Source organism: Embiotoca jacksoni, unplaced genomic scaffold, assembly GCF_022577435.1.
Source record: "Embiotoca jacksoni isolate LCO1_2020_lvr unplaced genomic scaffold, fEmbJac1.0.p SCAF_2, whole genome shotgun sequence".
NCBI classification, from domain to species: domain Eukaryota; kingdom Metazoa; phylum Chordata; class Actinopteri; family Embiotocidae; genus Embiotoca; species Embiotoca jacksoni.
Window position 1 is genome coordinate 3729688 of NW_027185340.1, and position 14890 is coordinate 3744577.

A 14890-nucleotide genomic window follows, 5' to 3' on the forward strand; every position below is an offset into this window, starting at 1 on the left:
CTCCCATTTAATTGACCAAGTTTTTAATGAACTCTTTCATTACCAAAAAACATTCACGAACCTGGATAAGAGGTTTGCATGCAACAGGATCTTGTTTTATTTTGGCTAGCTTAAGGACTTATCTGGGTTTCTGGAATCGGAATACGATATGCATTCGGCAAGCAAAATGGGGATAGTTGAAGAACTCCTGTCCCTGCTGCTTGTCCTGAGACGGCAAAGCCTGCAGCGCAGCTGTTTTACATTCTCATTAAGTTTTATGGTCTTTAAAAATGAGGCTGCACAGTATTTTAATCACATGATTGGGCTTACTCGAAACTGGATGAAGGTTCAAACATGTTGTTGAATTGGGACAAGTGTTAAAATTAAGTCTGACATTTTGGGCTTACACACTACATTATAACTTGGCAAACGTAGGCGTTGGTAAAAACACTTTTTTTTATTACAGCCATTTCATGAGCTACTCTGTTTAAATACAGCAATTACCATTGAATTCAGGACAATATAAAATTTTGAAGACAATCACAAAAACCTTTTGAGGTGATTGAAGGAAACAAAAATTTAGATGAAGTGTCCTTCTGAGAATGATAATAATGTTTATGCATAATGAATTATTTTGTGGGCTGTTTGTGATTTTTGTGGTCATGCATACGTTATATTGATCACATTTCTCTAAAAAAGATTCATATTTGGAGACTGATTTGGATGTCGATTACCATGGCAGTTAAAGCTTTGATCTTTTGAGGTATACGGGTCAGTCCTAAAAAAGAAATAATTAAATCAGGCCTCTAATGTGCGATAAGTCTGTCAATGGTTTACCTCGGTTTAAACAAACAAGACAGCGCTACTCCCCTTTAACTCATTATTTTACATCGTTTATGTTTCATGGCGTTCACTGTTGTCTCAAAGACTCCAAACCTGCAGCTCGAGTTCCCCTGAGAGTTGCTGAAGTTTAGTCCGGTCGGTGCTCCTGCAGCGCTTTCACACAACTGGTTCAGCTGAATACTTGAGCAGCTCGGTGCCCTGGATTTAACCTTTTGGAGGTTCAACACAGTTTTTCAGAATGTGTCAGCTACCAGAAACCAGACAAGGTAAATGACGTCACTTAGTAGGGTGGGGTTCGACCATCTGCCACCAAATTCACACTGCTTCTTGGGGAAACACACACACACACACACACACGTGTGACTCTGCGTGCAGGCCGCGACGAAGTCATATCCTGCTCTTCCTGTTAGCCTGCGGTTACCGTGACACTGTAGCAGGTTGCATCTTTGAAACCGCTCGGTGGTCGACTGAAGATCACACGGATTTATTGTTCAGTTTCCTCTTTGTGGTTAGAAGCTCCCCCGCCGCTGCGCTTCCGTCTACTTCTCTTTACCAGTGCTTCGGCTTGCCCCCCCCCCTCCCCCCCAACACCCCGCCACACCTTGTGAAGTGCTCGTTAGGAAAAATGAAGCAAACGAGAGCTAAGACTCTTCACATGACTGTCAAGCACGCGCCATCAAGAGTGCTCACCTCGTTCCACACAAACACAAACCAAAACACCTGCGTTGTGTTTTCCCCTCCGTCCTCCTCTTCTAAAGCCTTTTCTCTCCACACTTTTTTTCTGTCTGATTTAGTACTCCTCTGTGAAGTGAGCCCAGATCGACTAAACCATGCAGTTCAACATGTGCGAATGCTTTATTTTCTCTCACTGACACACACACACACACACACACACACTCACACTCACACTTAACAGGGCAATCGTGCGAATAGGCTCTGCTTTAGGGTGTAGCTGATGAATCAGTGGGCTTCCAGTCTGCCTGTGGTGCATTATGGGATAGGTCCTTCTCCCTTCTCATCTGAGGGATCACATATCCGCCAATTGGAAAATGGATGCTCGCATTAGAAACAGCACTCACTCGGACACGGAGTGAGAGCACGTCTGGTGGCAGCTTCTCTTACACAACATCGCTAGAAAAACGTAGGATTTTTCTCATCGTCAAAAATATCCATTAAAGAATAAAACAAACAACACAATTTATCCCAATCATCGTCTGTATAGCCAATGCCTTATCAGTCTCATCCCTCGGTGCCATAGACTTCTCTCGTTTCGAAAATCATTTCAAACCACATCACTGATCTGTTGAACTGGGTGAAAACAGAAGTTGAAGGTTATTTTGAGTCGGTCTCACAAACTCCGCCTTACTGCTGCAAAGAGTCACTGGAGATCAAATGTTTATTAATCTGTAGCTATAACTGTGAAAATAGATATTTACTGGTATTAGATTAACATTTGTTATAAATTACAGTGCTCAATTGTTTTGGGATTTTTTTTAAAAATAAATTAAACCACTAATTTATGAGCTTTTTTTTCAATTTTTTTTTTTTTTTTATTGATTTACATCTCCAGCCGGTTTAAGACTGACCATAAACTGTCTAAATAAGTTTATCTCTTGGAAATTGTTGGCCTGTTAGACATATTAGGACAAGAAAACATTTGACCCTCTTTGAAACGGTGCCTACAGATACCTCTACTTGAATGTCACCACAAGGAAAATGAAATCTTTTAATCAAGACAAATATCAACATATGTAATATTATTCTGCAGAAAAAGTAAGGACAGAAGCTGATATTGCATCCTCTTGCAGAAATATCTTCTTGCAGTTGTTTGCATAGTTGTCTTCCAGTTTCTGACATCATCTTGCTGAAATTTTGGACCACTCTTCCAAGCACAACTGCTTCAGTTGCAAGATGTTGGAAGGTTTTCTTGTGTGCACTGCCTATTCAAATCCCCTAACAACATTTCCATGGGATTCAAATCTGGGCTTTTAGGTCATCCCATAGCCCTCCATATCTTTTCTTTTTTTTAGCCATTACTTTGAATTTGCTTGTGTGCTTAGGATCATGCTTGTTGAAAGGTCCACTCCTGGTTCAACATCAACTTTTGGACCGATGGCCTCAAGCATTCTTTGATATGATGCAGAATTCATAGTTGAATCAACGACTGTGAGCTGGCCGGTCCGTGAGGCAGCGAAGCAACCCCAAACCACAACACTTCCGCCACTGTGCTTTACAGTTGGTATGAGGTTCGTCTGAAAAGTTGCACCAAACATGTCTACTGTTACTACAGGCAACCAACTGTATCTTTGATCCATCTGTGAAGAGCACATTACTCTGAAAGGCCTGGTCTTTGCCTGCATGCTAATTGGCAAACGGCAGTTTTGCTCTGATGTTCTTTTTGGAAAGGTTATTTTCTGGCACACCTCTCATGCAGATCAAATTTATGCAATCTCTTTCTGATTGTAGACTCATGCACTTTGACACAACAGCTGCGAGAGTTACCAGCAGATCCTTTTGCTGAAACTTGGTGGTTCTTGGTGACTTAGTTTAGTTTTGTGGGCTGAATTTGACAGTCATTTTAAATTAACATCACTTTTCAGTGATTTTCTTTACAGTTGAATTTTTACAGATCTTTTTAAATCCCTTTCCAGACTCAGGCATCCACAGCCGTTGGTCTAAAAGCCCTACAGGCACTGTTTCAAAGAGGATCAAATGATTGCTTGTGCAAATATGATGAAAAAGTCGACCACTTACGTGGGATGCACTTATTTTGTTTACATAACTGTTGGTAGGGAAGGTAGAATGAAGCCCTGTTCTCTACTGGATAAAAATGGTGAAATCTCGCAAAATCAATGAGTTGTTGGACTAATGAGGACTTATGACAGAGGAACCCCTACAAATACATTTTGTATAGACTATAAAAGTTGTTTCTTGTTTACGTTCAGTGTCATCCATAAGCTTTTACCGAAGCAGAACAGCGAAACGGGGCGTGTGTTTGTGTATGTTTTGTGCTATTGCTGTGTGCCCTTAATCTTTTTGGAAACTGGATGTGGTTCTGCCTGCCAGTATTCATCAGCAGTATGAAGTGCTCAGGTGCAGCACTTTAAGCAGGCTACAATCAAGGCACTTGTCTGGTGTCTGTCTCGACGTGTCTCTGCCGGCCGGGCTGCCGACACACTGTAGGATGGCAGGTCAGCAGGAAGGACTGCAGTATAACGGTAGCTGGGCAGGGCTTTACTCAACAGCCGGTCTGCTCCTCCTCCATATGGCACCGTCTCTCTTCCACATAACGGCACACACAGAGACGCACACAGAGACGGACACACCCTCAAACACTCGAGAGCAAGAAGACGAGGGCGTTGCCTGCGGTGCGTGATGGTTCGATGGCTGGTCTCTGACCCACGTGTAATGATGTCACTTCATGATGTGGGGGGTTGTGTGAAGGCGACGTGGTCGTAGCTGTGGAAGTGGTGAAAAAGCAGAAGGAGGACTGTGAGCACCACGTGCATCTCCCTGGAAATGAATTGGGTGGAAGGGATTGTGTATAGCAGGCTATTGAGCTACAAGATGCTGTGCTGTGCTGCTGCTGCTGAGATGATGGAGTCTTGTGTAGTGGACAGACAGCTCTCTCTACTCTGTTAATAAATAAATGACGGGGTTTTAAATCCCCATAAAGTGAAGGACAGCAGCATATCTCACTCTGCCAGCCAGCGTGGTCCTGACCCAAATAACGGGGGATGTCATTAGTCACCCATTCAGACAGACAGCTAGCAGTCTTTCACTATTTCATCAACCACACTCAGACAGTGAACTTGTTGGCTCATCCAGCAGACACATTTATATATAGCTCAAACAACATTTAGATAATCCAGTAATCTAAATTAATGTTTTTTTTGTGCAAAACACCAAAGATTCGCTTGTTCTAATCTATCAAATTTGAATATTTACTGGTTTTGTTATTCTTTAAAGATGAATTATTAATGATTAATGAATTAAGTACATAGCTTTGCCAGTTTTAGACTGAACAGAAGATACGAAGCAGCTCAAGAAATTTAAATGGATTATTGTCTCAGGCCTGTAAATCATTATTCATTTCATTATCAATTAATCCGATTTTTTTTTTCTCTTCATTGTGATTATGATGAAAAATACCGATTACAGTTTCCTACATGTGAAGAAGATGTCTTCAAATATCAGTCCAAATCAAAGCAGCAAATTCTTACAGCTTAGAGGCTGGAACTTTGGAGGGTTTGGCAAATGTTTCTTGAGTTATCCAAACAGTTGACAATGAATTATTTTAAAGGATATATTTCAATTTATCAATACAAAAATATAATAATAATAACAGATAAATTAAATATGAAAATGGTTGCTGCCTTTCTTCATTATTCAAACAACAAAAGCAGTGATTTTGAACCTCTGGCGTGAACTTGTGATTTGTGTTTTCTACTTCCTGTCTATTTAATTTGCTTAGATATTGGATGACTTGTGTCGGCTTTAAGTGTTCATCACTGTACAACCAGGAAATATCACAAAAATAAAAGCACAATAAACTTTTTTTTTTTTCACATTCAATAAATTATCCTCTGAACTTTTAAAGACGCATGTCAACCCAAAGTCCCGGGAACTTTTACTCCCTTTCAACAATCCTCCACTGTTGCCGATACACCCACTGAACAGCATGGCTAATTTCATATGCCTCCACATTAATGGGGTGCTTTGCATCCACCATTTATGGTTGAATTTGAGCATGTTGAGGCAGAATTTGAGGCTGTTTTACGTAAGCACATTTCCAGTTGGTTTGTCATTCATAAAGGGAACCTTGTGTGCAGGTGTGCATGAACACAATCTGATTTTTTTTTTTTTTTTTTTGGCACGCTATTTAACAATGCACTGTTTTATAAATGAGGCCTCTGATCTTACCACAAGATCAGACAGTGCAACAAGGTATTTCCTGCTCTGTGGTCAGCCAGTTAATTACACATTATGCAAAAGCCTCACCAACATTTTCCTCCCAAAAAAAAACGCAGCATGTGTTCTCCAGTTTGCATGCTTATTTGTTAGCGAGACATAACTTCCTGTTTGCTTATTTATTGTTTATATGTCAGCATTCTGTTAACCAGGTAACAAGTCAGCAAGCTAATCTACTGATCTGCTGTATGATTACGTCATCAGTGGAAATGTACACTTGACGTTTGACAAAGAGACGATAAACTGAATACACCCTGGTTATACTTATTATTTATAACCTGTACTACAGAAGTTGATTTCAGGATTACCATTTTGTTCACAGAACCCACTGAGCTCTATCAAATAGCAAAAAACCTTAATATGTTTGCCAGCATAATATACTGATAAGTAGCTGGTGGTCCATTTACACCCATACGTGTGGTCATTTTATGTAAATCCCACATCGCAACTAAAACATGAGCATCTAATAAAGTTCAAATTAAAACAATTAATATGCGTGTCGGTGCACTCAGACGGGCTGCATGCTCCATTCAAACTGCACATGACTTCTAAAACAAACGTCAGATTATTATGTAATGACTCCACTGCTCCGCCACTCACTGATTTTCACTCCTTCTCTGTATTAAGCTTTCTTTCTGTTCTCTGTGTTCTGACCAGCCTCCATTTCTTTTTCTACATTGGGGTCCACATTCTCCCAATGTTACACAAGCACTTTAGATCCAGTCGCCACAAAGCATCGTGATATAGAGGAGGGAGGGAGGGAGGGAAAATGAAGAATGGGAGAAAATATGAGCTGTAATAGAGCTGTTAAAGCTTTATGTAATGCTGGAGTTCGTGCCCACCCTTTAGAAAGTCCATATGCACAACCATTTTCTTTTCTGCATGGACACACTATATGAATATAGATGGAGTGCTCTGCCCGGGTTCAGTGCTTGCATTTTGTTCCTGTGGCCCTGAAAAGGCCTTTGGCTCATCACACTACAGCCCCCAAGATAATCTTTACTTTAACACATTTATTTTGGCATCTGTTTTCTCAGAACTGCGTGTTGCTGTTTTCTGCTTTCCAGGTACCATTTTCTATTGGCGTTGGTGTTTGTAACAGGAACAGGAAACATGCCACACAGTACATATTTGTGTCATGTTTTAGGTCGTGGGATTTATTCCTCCACAAAGGCAAGAATGTTATTTTTCTTTTTTTGCTGCTACCACATCCAATTTTCTTAAATCCTGATTCCTGATGAAATGACACATTGGCTTGTGACAGTGATGTGGTTGTCAATGAGATTATTGTTGAGCCAGATGACGAATGGCATGTGTTGTTGTTGTTGTTTTAAGCACCGTTTGGTACGGCCACAGTGCTCGAATGCTGCTATACTGATACATTTAACACTATGGACTTCTTGTCATGTAAATCATACTGAAAATGAACTGTTCCTCAGCGTACTGCAGGTCCAATGGAAACCTTTCAAGATCCCCTGCAGGCCCACAGACATCCTTCTAGAGACATGTGTAAAGCCTATATGTAATGTGTCTTTCTTGTTTTTGTCTTGTTAAGAACCGTGAGCTGCAGATCATGAGGAAGTTGGACCACTGCAACATCGTCCGCCTGCGCTACTTCTTCTACTCCAGCGGAGACAAGGTCAGTTTGGCTGAACAAGCTTCTCCTCCGTCTTTATCTGCTGGTCTGAGGGAGCACAATTCATCATACACAACCAGATACTGCTGTGAGTTAAGGCAGGGTTTGGGTCTTTCATGAGAACGTTACTCAACTAAAAAGAAAGGTGGATTGGGGAGCTGTAAGACGTGTCCCTTCACCTTTAATTTTGTAAGATAGCTATGACCAACTGTTCTTGATAATCGGGCCACATCACCAGCTGAGCACCACACCTTTTTTTTGCTATTATTTCTGGAATAACTGATGGTGCTCTATTGACTTCTCTTCCCTCCTCACTCGGCCTAAAATTACGTGCAGAACACTTCTTTGACTTCCTATTTTTCATCCTCAAGGGCACTTTAAGTATCACTGGACTTTCTACGTGATTAAATGACTGTGCACGTGGCTTCAGTCGGAGTAGTAAAATAATTCCAATTTCTCCCGGTTACGGTCAATCTTTTGTCGTTGGGAATTTCTTTTTTTCCCCACTTTTTTTGTTTTCCGTGTTGACTTTATAACTGTCTGTGCCTGTAAGCTGAATCACCTCTCATCATGTTTTCTGCCTCCGGTCTAGTCTTTGAAAATACAACAGTACATACAGTACACCGTGAAAGGAAAGTCCCCCAGTCTGCCTCGCTGTCTGTCCCAGTCAACCGTTGGAGGAGCTGGAGACTACAAGGCTGCACTATGTCATTGAACTATCTGACAAACAGGCAGAGGTCTGTGTGTCAAATATAGACCCACATGGACTTGGCACACATGCTGCCGGGACTATACCCATGAAACAGTTAATTATAGCCTCACCCAAGCCATCCCCTCCGTGCTGCGAGCTCCACTCCGATCCCCCCCTCGCCTCGTGCCATGTGCCCATCGACCTCTGGGAATCACGGCTTATTCTTGGTATGCTGACACGCAGCAGTGGTGACTTGTTGCAGACACCTTTTCCAAGTTCACTTTTTTACACTCGCATCTTTTTTAGTTTTTTTTCTCGATAATCCACATGTTTTGTGTATAAGTGTATCCTATTTCTTTAATTTGTACACCTTTTTCAATCCCCTCCCCCTCTACCCCCCCCCCACCCGTCCACCCCCCCCGCCTGCTGTGTCCCCTTTCATGTATTCATTTCTTCTCCCCTTCCCTGTATCACTCGGCTAATTATGGAGACTTCCATCATGTTTGCGGTGTGGGGATTTACCACAGCTCGGCAAGTAGGTGAAAGGTGAAGTCAGAGGTTAATGAATGGATGGAGAGTTTCAGACAGGTTGATCGATAGATGACAGATAGTTTAAGAAACAAAACAACAACAACACATTGACGAAGATGTTTCGTTAAATAAGATGAGGTGAGTTCAGGTGTGTGGAGGAAGTGAAGTGAAGGTTCATGCTGGGTGCAGCTGTGAGAAGGTCGAGGACTGTTGCTACTGAAGCTCTGAGCATGTGCACAGGTAGTCTTATGTAACTGTTGGCATGTGGCGTGCCTAACGCACACAGTGTGCCTTTTGCTTTTACCCTTTAACCAATTGTATAATGCGGTGTTTAAACAGAGGGTCACCGGTACAAACAGCGTAGGCAGCTAAGCAAATAGTCGCTTGACTTTCACCTCTTTGCGAAGTCACAATGAGAGTGCATGTGAGACATTTAGCCTTTAAAATCACATCTATTTACACACGAATGCTCACAACGTCTGTCAATACTATGATTAACTGATGTACAAACAAACATCGTGACAACATCCACAGCAGCATGTTGAAGCTGCAGGCGTGTTTCTGTTAGTGTTAGTGATTATTTGGACATTTTATTATACATATAAATATAAATGTATTTATGCAACCTGTGAATGCAGTGTAAAATGACTTGGTTTTTTTCATGCTCTTAAACACAGGTGAGGTGATACTGCTGCTATCATCTTTGTTAATGTGGTACCTTAGTGTTGCATAAAACTATAAACACTTTCAGTTGATTAATTTATGTGTAAAAAAAACACTGAACCTGGAGCTTTTTGGGCCCCTGGAGGGTCACTTGCCCACTTAGTTGATTTGGTAAATTAGCTGGAGTGGCAAGAGGTACAGTCCGGGCAGTTCTTAATGACTATATTATTTTACTTATTTGTGCCTTTAAAAGCTTTTCAAGAACAATTTCACTTCCGCATCTGGCTTTTCATGTATTTTTAGGTTGCAGATGGAAAAAATATTTTGTTATGTGGACTGGGAGGGCAGAATTTACCCTCCAGATATTCAAGCAAACACATTCGCAAAGTCATTTGAGTGATGTCATATTAGATTTACAACGATGTGCCCTCAAAGAGGCTGCACTCCAAGACCACCAGTTGAGCCCTGCTGGCATTTGATTGGCTGGCAGGAAATTGACTATCTGAAGGTTCAAGTCAAATGTAAATATTATACTTACCGCCAGACATGGAAAAGCGAGAGCTGATCAATTATCAGGGCTGTTAGTTCATACCATAATTTACTATTTCAGGTGATTTGCTCCCTTTCCTCTATTACCTGCACTACAAATTGCACATGTAATTTTGTCCAACATATTGTTTTATACTTTGTAGAATTTACTCGCCAGTAGCCATTTGATTTAAAATGAAAACCTGCCAGCTACCTAATGTCACCAGCCAATCTACTGTGAAGAATCCTGTCAACTGAGGTTAGTTAACAATGTTTTCCAGCTGTAACTAACCAGCTAAACTTAGGCTTCTGTGGTTGATAGGCTTTCAGTCAGTTTGCTAGCAGGTGTTAACGTGTAATTGGTGGAATTACCAAATTATGGGTTGAATTTCACATAAAGAAATCCAATTATGAATTATTTTATATGCAGGAAACACAAGTGCAGGGTAGAGAAGTTCAGCAGGCTGGTGAGCCAATAGGTGCATCTTCAGGGTTTCAGGTGAGGTCCTAATTATAGAAGCATCAGCATTTAAGTTAGGCTGTTCATTAAATATAACCTTTGAACGTCAACATATTAAAATATCTCACATCAAAAAAAGGTTGGTTTCAAAAGATGATATTGACTTCCCTCAATAATAAGTAAGTCCATTAGTTTAATCTGATGTTTGTATATATAATGCATAATTTTATTGCAAATAAGAAAGTCCAAATATAAGTGAAGATGCTGTAAGGCAGGTTGAAGGAGAAGCAGCTGGAACTTCAGGGTTTCAGGTGAGGTAGAGGGTGGGTTGTCCCATCTGTACCGATATTTAGACCCAACCTACGCCTTTGGATGATGACCGAGTATCAACACAATGCACAGAGAGTGAGGGGGAACAGCTTTTCCCTGGGCCACCTAGTGGGTTCATCTGGCTGTGACTATCTCAGTGTGGCTCTGTGGTTAAACCCTACATACAGGAAGCTATTCCAAACACACACAGATGTTAATGAAAGGCTGTAATTGAACAACGTTGTTTCTGGGTAATGATTTGGGTCTTGTGAGTTTGTAGCGTTGGCAATGGATTTGTTAAGAAACAGTGAGAGTTTATGGCAGTGTGTGTTACGTGTCTGTCTGTTGCTTCTGTACATATTTACTGATTTATTCTTAGATACATAGGGCCATGTTCCAAGTGTCTTCATTCTTGTGTGGCAAAATTGAGGATTCACTCCCCGTATGGCTCTCTACCTCCTCGTCCTCCGTGTTCAGTTTGTCTGCTTTGATTTCACAAACTGATTAGCACCAACTGTTGTGTATGTATCATATGGATTTGCATATGCTTCATAAGTGTTGGCTTATGTAATCTGCCAAATATGAATGTGACGAAGGCCACATTCACCGTATTTTACATACCGCACAGATTCTGTTCTACAATGAGACGTGGTGATTCTTGTTTGTAGATGGCTCAGATAGTTGTTCAAGTGCAGACGTTTTTCTCACCAAATTCGAGTCTGAATTATTTAGCTGGGAGTGAACAAGGAGCCAATCTGATCCCTGCCTGGCTAACCTTCTGGGAAGAAGCCGAGGAAGTGGCTTTGTAGTGAGGCAGGAAGTGAGTCATCACTGTTGCTAGGCTAAATATAGCTTCGGTGGCGCTAGCAGGAGGCGGAACAGGCTCTCCAGCCGTCACAAACGTTATCAATGGGAGAGTTTTTGCCGGGATGACTGCACACATGCACGGGTAGAGGAGAGAGACACACAGAGAAGGAGTGCTGAGGAGTGAAAGGGATGCCAGTGTGTAAAATGATGCTGTCGTTGCTGAAGAGTTGTCTGGGAAATGCTTCTCACAGTCAGCTGTACCAGCGACCCAGCGTCTGTCTCCCTGTCCTTTAGGCCCCGTGTTTCACACACTCGGCGTATATGTGTCTAATCATCTTGAGTGTGAGAGAGCAGTCGGTACAGAGCGGGACACCGAGCTGACAGAAGTGTGCCACATAGTCTGTCTAGGGGCTCTTCACGGGCCCAGCGCGCTGGGAGACCTGCAGGGAGGCGAAGCTGTGTGCTGGGGGGGAGGGGGGGCTGTCATCTCAAAAAGGTAGTGACCACAAAACACATTACAGACCCTGCAAGCCAGGGTGGCGATTGTGTTCCTCACACCCCTGGTTACCGGTTACCAGTGTAGGGACACACAATGGTTGGGTGAGGGGGGTATCATTTTCTTGTAGGTCCATTGGCAGCCACTAGGCTGGTGACGGCAGATACATTTGGCACGTGGCGTGCACCGAAGTCCAGTTTATCACAGAATTACAAGCCACTAAACAGAACTTATACCCGAGGGAAGTCTCCTGAAAGACCAAAATGACGTCCTCACAGGTGTTTTACGATCTATCAGACGTTTGAGTTGACAATGACTGAAGGAAGTGTCATATAATCAGTAGGATGCTACTATTGAATGCAAACACATTGTTTTTTTTGCAGGTAAATGAATTGACCAAAACCCAAAATGAGGTGATCCCACTAACAAGTATTTACTGTGTGCCAGCGCCTGATATAGCTTACGTTTCATCTATTGTACAACAACTACGGTTTATTACACAGAAACATCTGAGAACATCCTTGAAAACTGTTAAAAAAAAAAAAAAAAGGGCATGTGCTTTAAAAAAAATTACTTAGCAGGTGATTGGATGAACGGTCTGTCGATCACAAGCTCACTTCAACCAATCAGATCAAGCAGACAGTTGCTTCTCGCTGTCGTCCCTCCTAAAACGTGCCCATAGCTGCCAGTTGTTCCACGTAGGACGCCGAGTGGTCCGAACACAAACGCGTAACTTAAAGAAGGATTCTCTGAGGGATTTTGTAATCTTGTGAATCCAGCTGGATCACGGGGTAAACAAACGTGGCCGGTATAGTTTATGTTGGGTCAATCACACTACACCACAAATACTACCACACTTTTCTTGTATTTTGTTGACAGTAAGTAAAATATAAATATTCCCAGTCTTGTAGTTTATACAATATAAGAAATATAAAGATTGTGGTGATTAAAACAGCCCAAAAACTTCCCTGATCTTGGATGCAACCTTTCAGCTGATCTATTCATCCCATCGTCCCCTAACCAGGCCAAAGAGATCAATGCAGAGAGCTCTGCTGTCCCTCCTAACACACCATCAGGGACGAGCAAGCTAGCTGTGGATGCATGAATGACTTTGTAAGCAATCTTCTCTGTGAATCCATCAGGTAGCTAAAAACATTTTTTTTTTTTAACTTTTGCATTTTAGTGTGATTTTAAGTGTGTGATTGGCAGCTTTGATTTGTGGGTTTCAAAACAATAGCTTCCCAAGAAACACGGATGACATAGTTTTGGCGAACTCCGGCCAAGACTCAAAGGAAAGAGGAAGTCCTAGAATAACTGGGAGGGGAGCCCTCATATACGACATCCTTTCGGGGTCAGCGTACTCCAGAGTAGAACGTGACCAGCCCCGCCCTCCAACGCTGGCCTCGTCCAACCAGGAAATGAGGAAATGATATCATTGTCTGTGGCCACTGTTGGAGCGCGGGCCGTTATGACGCATGCTTCTGCATGACGTGTGCTTCTGGCCCTCGGGGAGTGATGGGGGGGTGTGGGTGGGGGGGTAAGAGGGGTAGGGAGGGAGGGGGGAGGGAGGGGGAGACAATTGATTCCCAGTTAGACTTTGAAAAAGAACCACTTACATCAGCCACAAAGCAGCTTCTGTCATCAGGAAACGATTAATCAGATCTAAGAAGAGAAACCACACAGAAAATATGAATTTGACATAAACAGTCAGCTAACTTGTGCGGGGACGATGAATGTGATTTTATTTAATTTCATTTGTTCATTTTGTTAATATTGCAAACTATAATTGTTTTTTTTTTTAAATTTTCACAAGTCTTTCCTGACCTGTTTGTGTGTCCCCGTGTTTGATGTTTGTTTTCTTGTTGTTGCTTCTCTCCAACAGAAAGATGAAGTGTATCTGAATTTGGTTCTGGACTACGTTCCTGAGACGGTCTACAGAGTGGCCAGACACTACAGCCGAGCCAAACAAACTCTGCCCATGGTTTATGTCAAGGTACATAACTTTGTGTGAGAGTGTGTGTGTGTGTCCGTCCATAACCATCGAGGCAAGAAGTAGTTGAATACGAGGTCTGCGTGGTTTAAGACATTTTAATGTAAACGTGTTTTGCTCAAAGAAACAGGATCAGTTTTTCTATGTCTCTGTGCACCTTCCACCAACATCACTGAAGTTTCTGATTGAACCTGAGACGAGATCGAGGCCACGCAGTTTCAGAAATATGTTTCCTTTTATCTCTGCAAGGCCTGGTTAACAAGGTTCAGGAGTTTGAAGGAACAGAGTGTGACGCTGGCATCTCGACACTCGCTGAACAGCATGTACTCTACCGATTCTTGAGAGGTTGCTCCTCAACTTAAACTCTGCTTCTGTAGTTGTAATCTTTGTGTGTGTGTGTGTCCTTCCCTCCTATAGTTGTACATGTACCAGCTGTTCAGGAGCCTGGCCTACATTCATTCGTTTGGTATCTGCCATCGGGACATCAAACCCCAGAACCTGCTGCTAGATCCAGAGACGGCCGTGCTCAAGCTTTGCGACTTCGGCAGGTGAGACCCTGTTGTCATATTCTGTAGCGGTCGTTTGTTTTCTTACATTTAAAGGAATATTTTTTGACATTTGCAAATAAAACAATTTGGCATATTTCACCCAGAGATTTCCTATTCGGATCGATGTCATGTTTAAACACTGGGGAAAAGCTAATGCCAGCAGGTAGTTAGCTTAGCTTAACGCAGAGACTGGAAACGGGCAGCCTGGATTTGTCTACAGATAAAGAGATCCGTCTCGTAGCAGCTCAAAAGTTCACTTCTGATGAGGTACATGGACACTATACAAGTGTGTTTATAAAAGTGCACACCTGTACAACGTCTAAACTGGTTTCAATGTGTTATTTGACTTAAGAAATAAAGAATAAGAAAGGAGGCAGCAGTTTAATATTCCACTCGGTACTTACATGTGTAAATCCTAATCACGTAGTGTTTTCTCTT

At 42.1% G+C, this 14890-nt stretch overlaps 1 protein-coding gene across 4 annotated transcripts in view; it reads left to right on the forward strand.

Moving 5' to 3' along the window:
* Nucleotides 1-14890, forward strand: part of gsk3ba (glycogen synthase kinase 3 beta, genome duplicate a) — a 31570-nt gene that overhangs the window by 10133 nt on the left and 6547 nt on the right. For all 4 annotated transcript variants that reach the window (XM_069154019.1, XM_069154020.1, XM_069154018.1 and 1 more), the window contains 3 exons: nucleotides 7349-7432; nucleotides 13797-13907; nucleotides 14322-14452. In XM_069154019.1, coding sequence (XP_069010120.1) covers nucleotides 7349-7432; nucleotides 13797-13907; nucleotides 14322-14452 — 326 coding nt within the window. The remainder of the gene's footprint in view (nucleotides 1-7348; nucleotides 7433-13796; nucleotides 13908-14321; nucleotides 14453-14890) is intronic.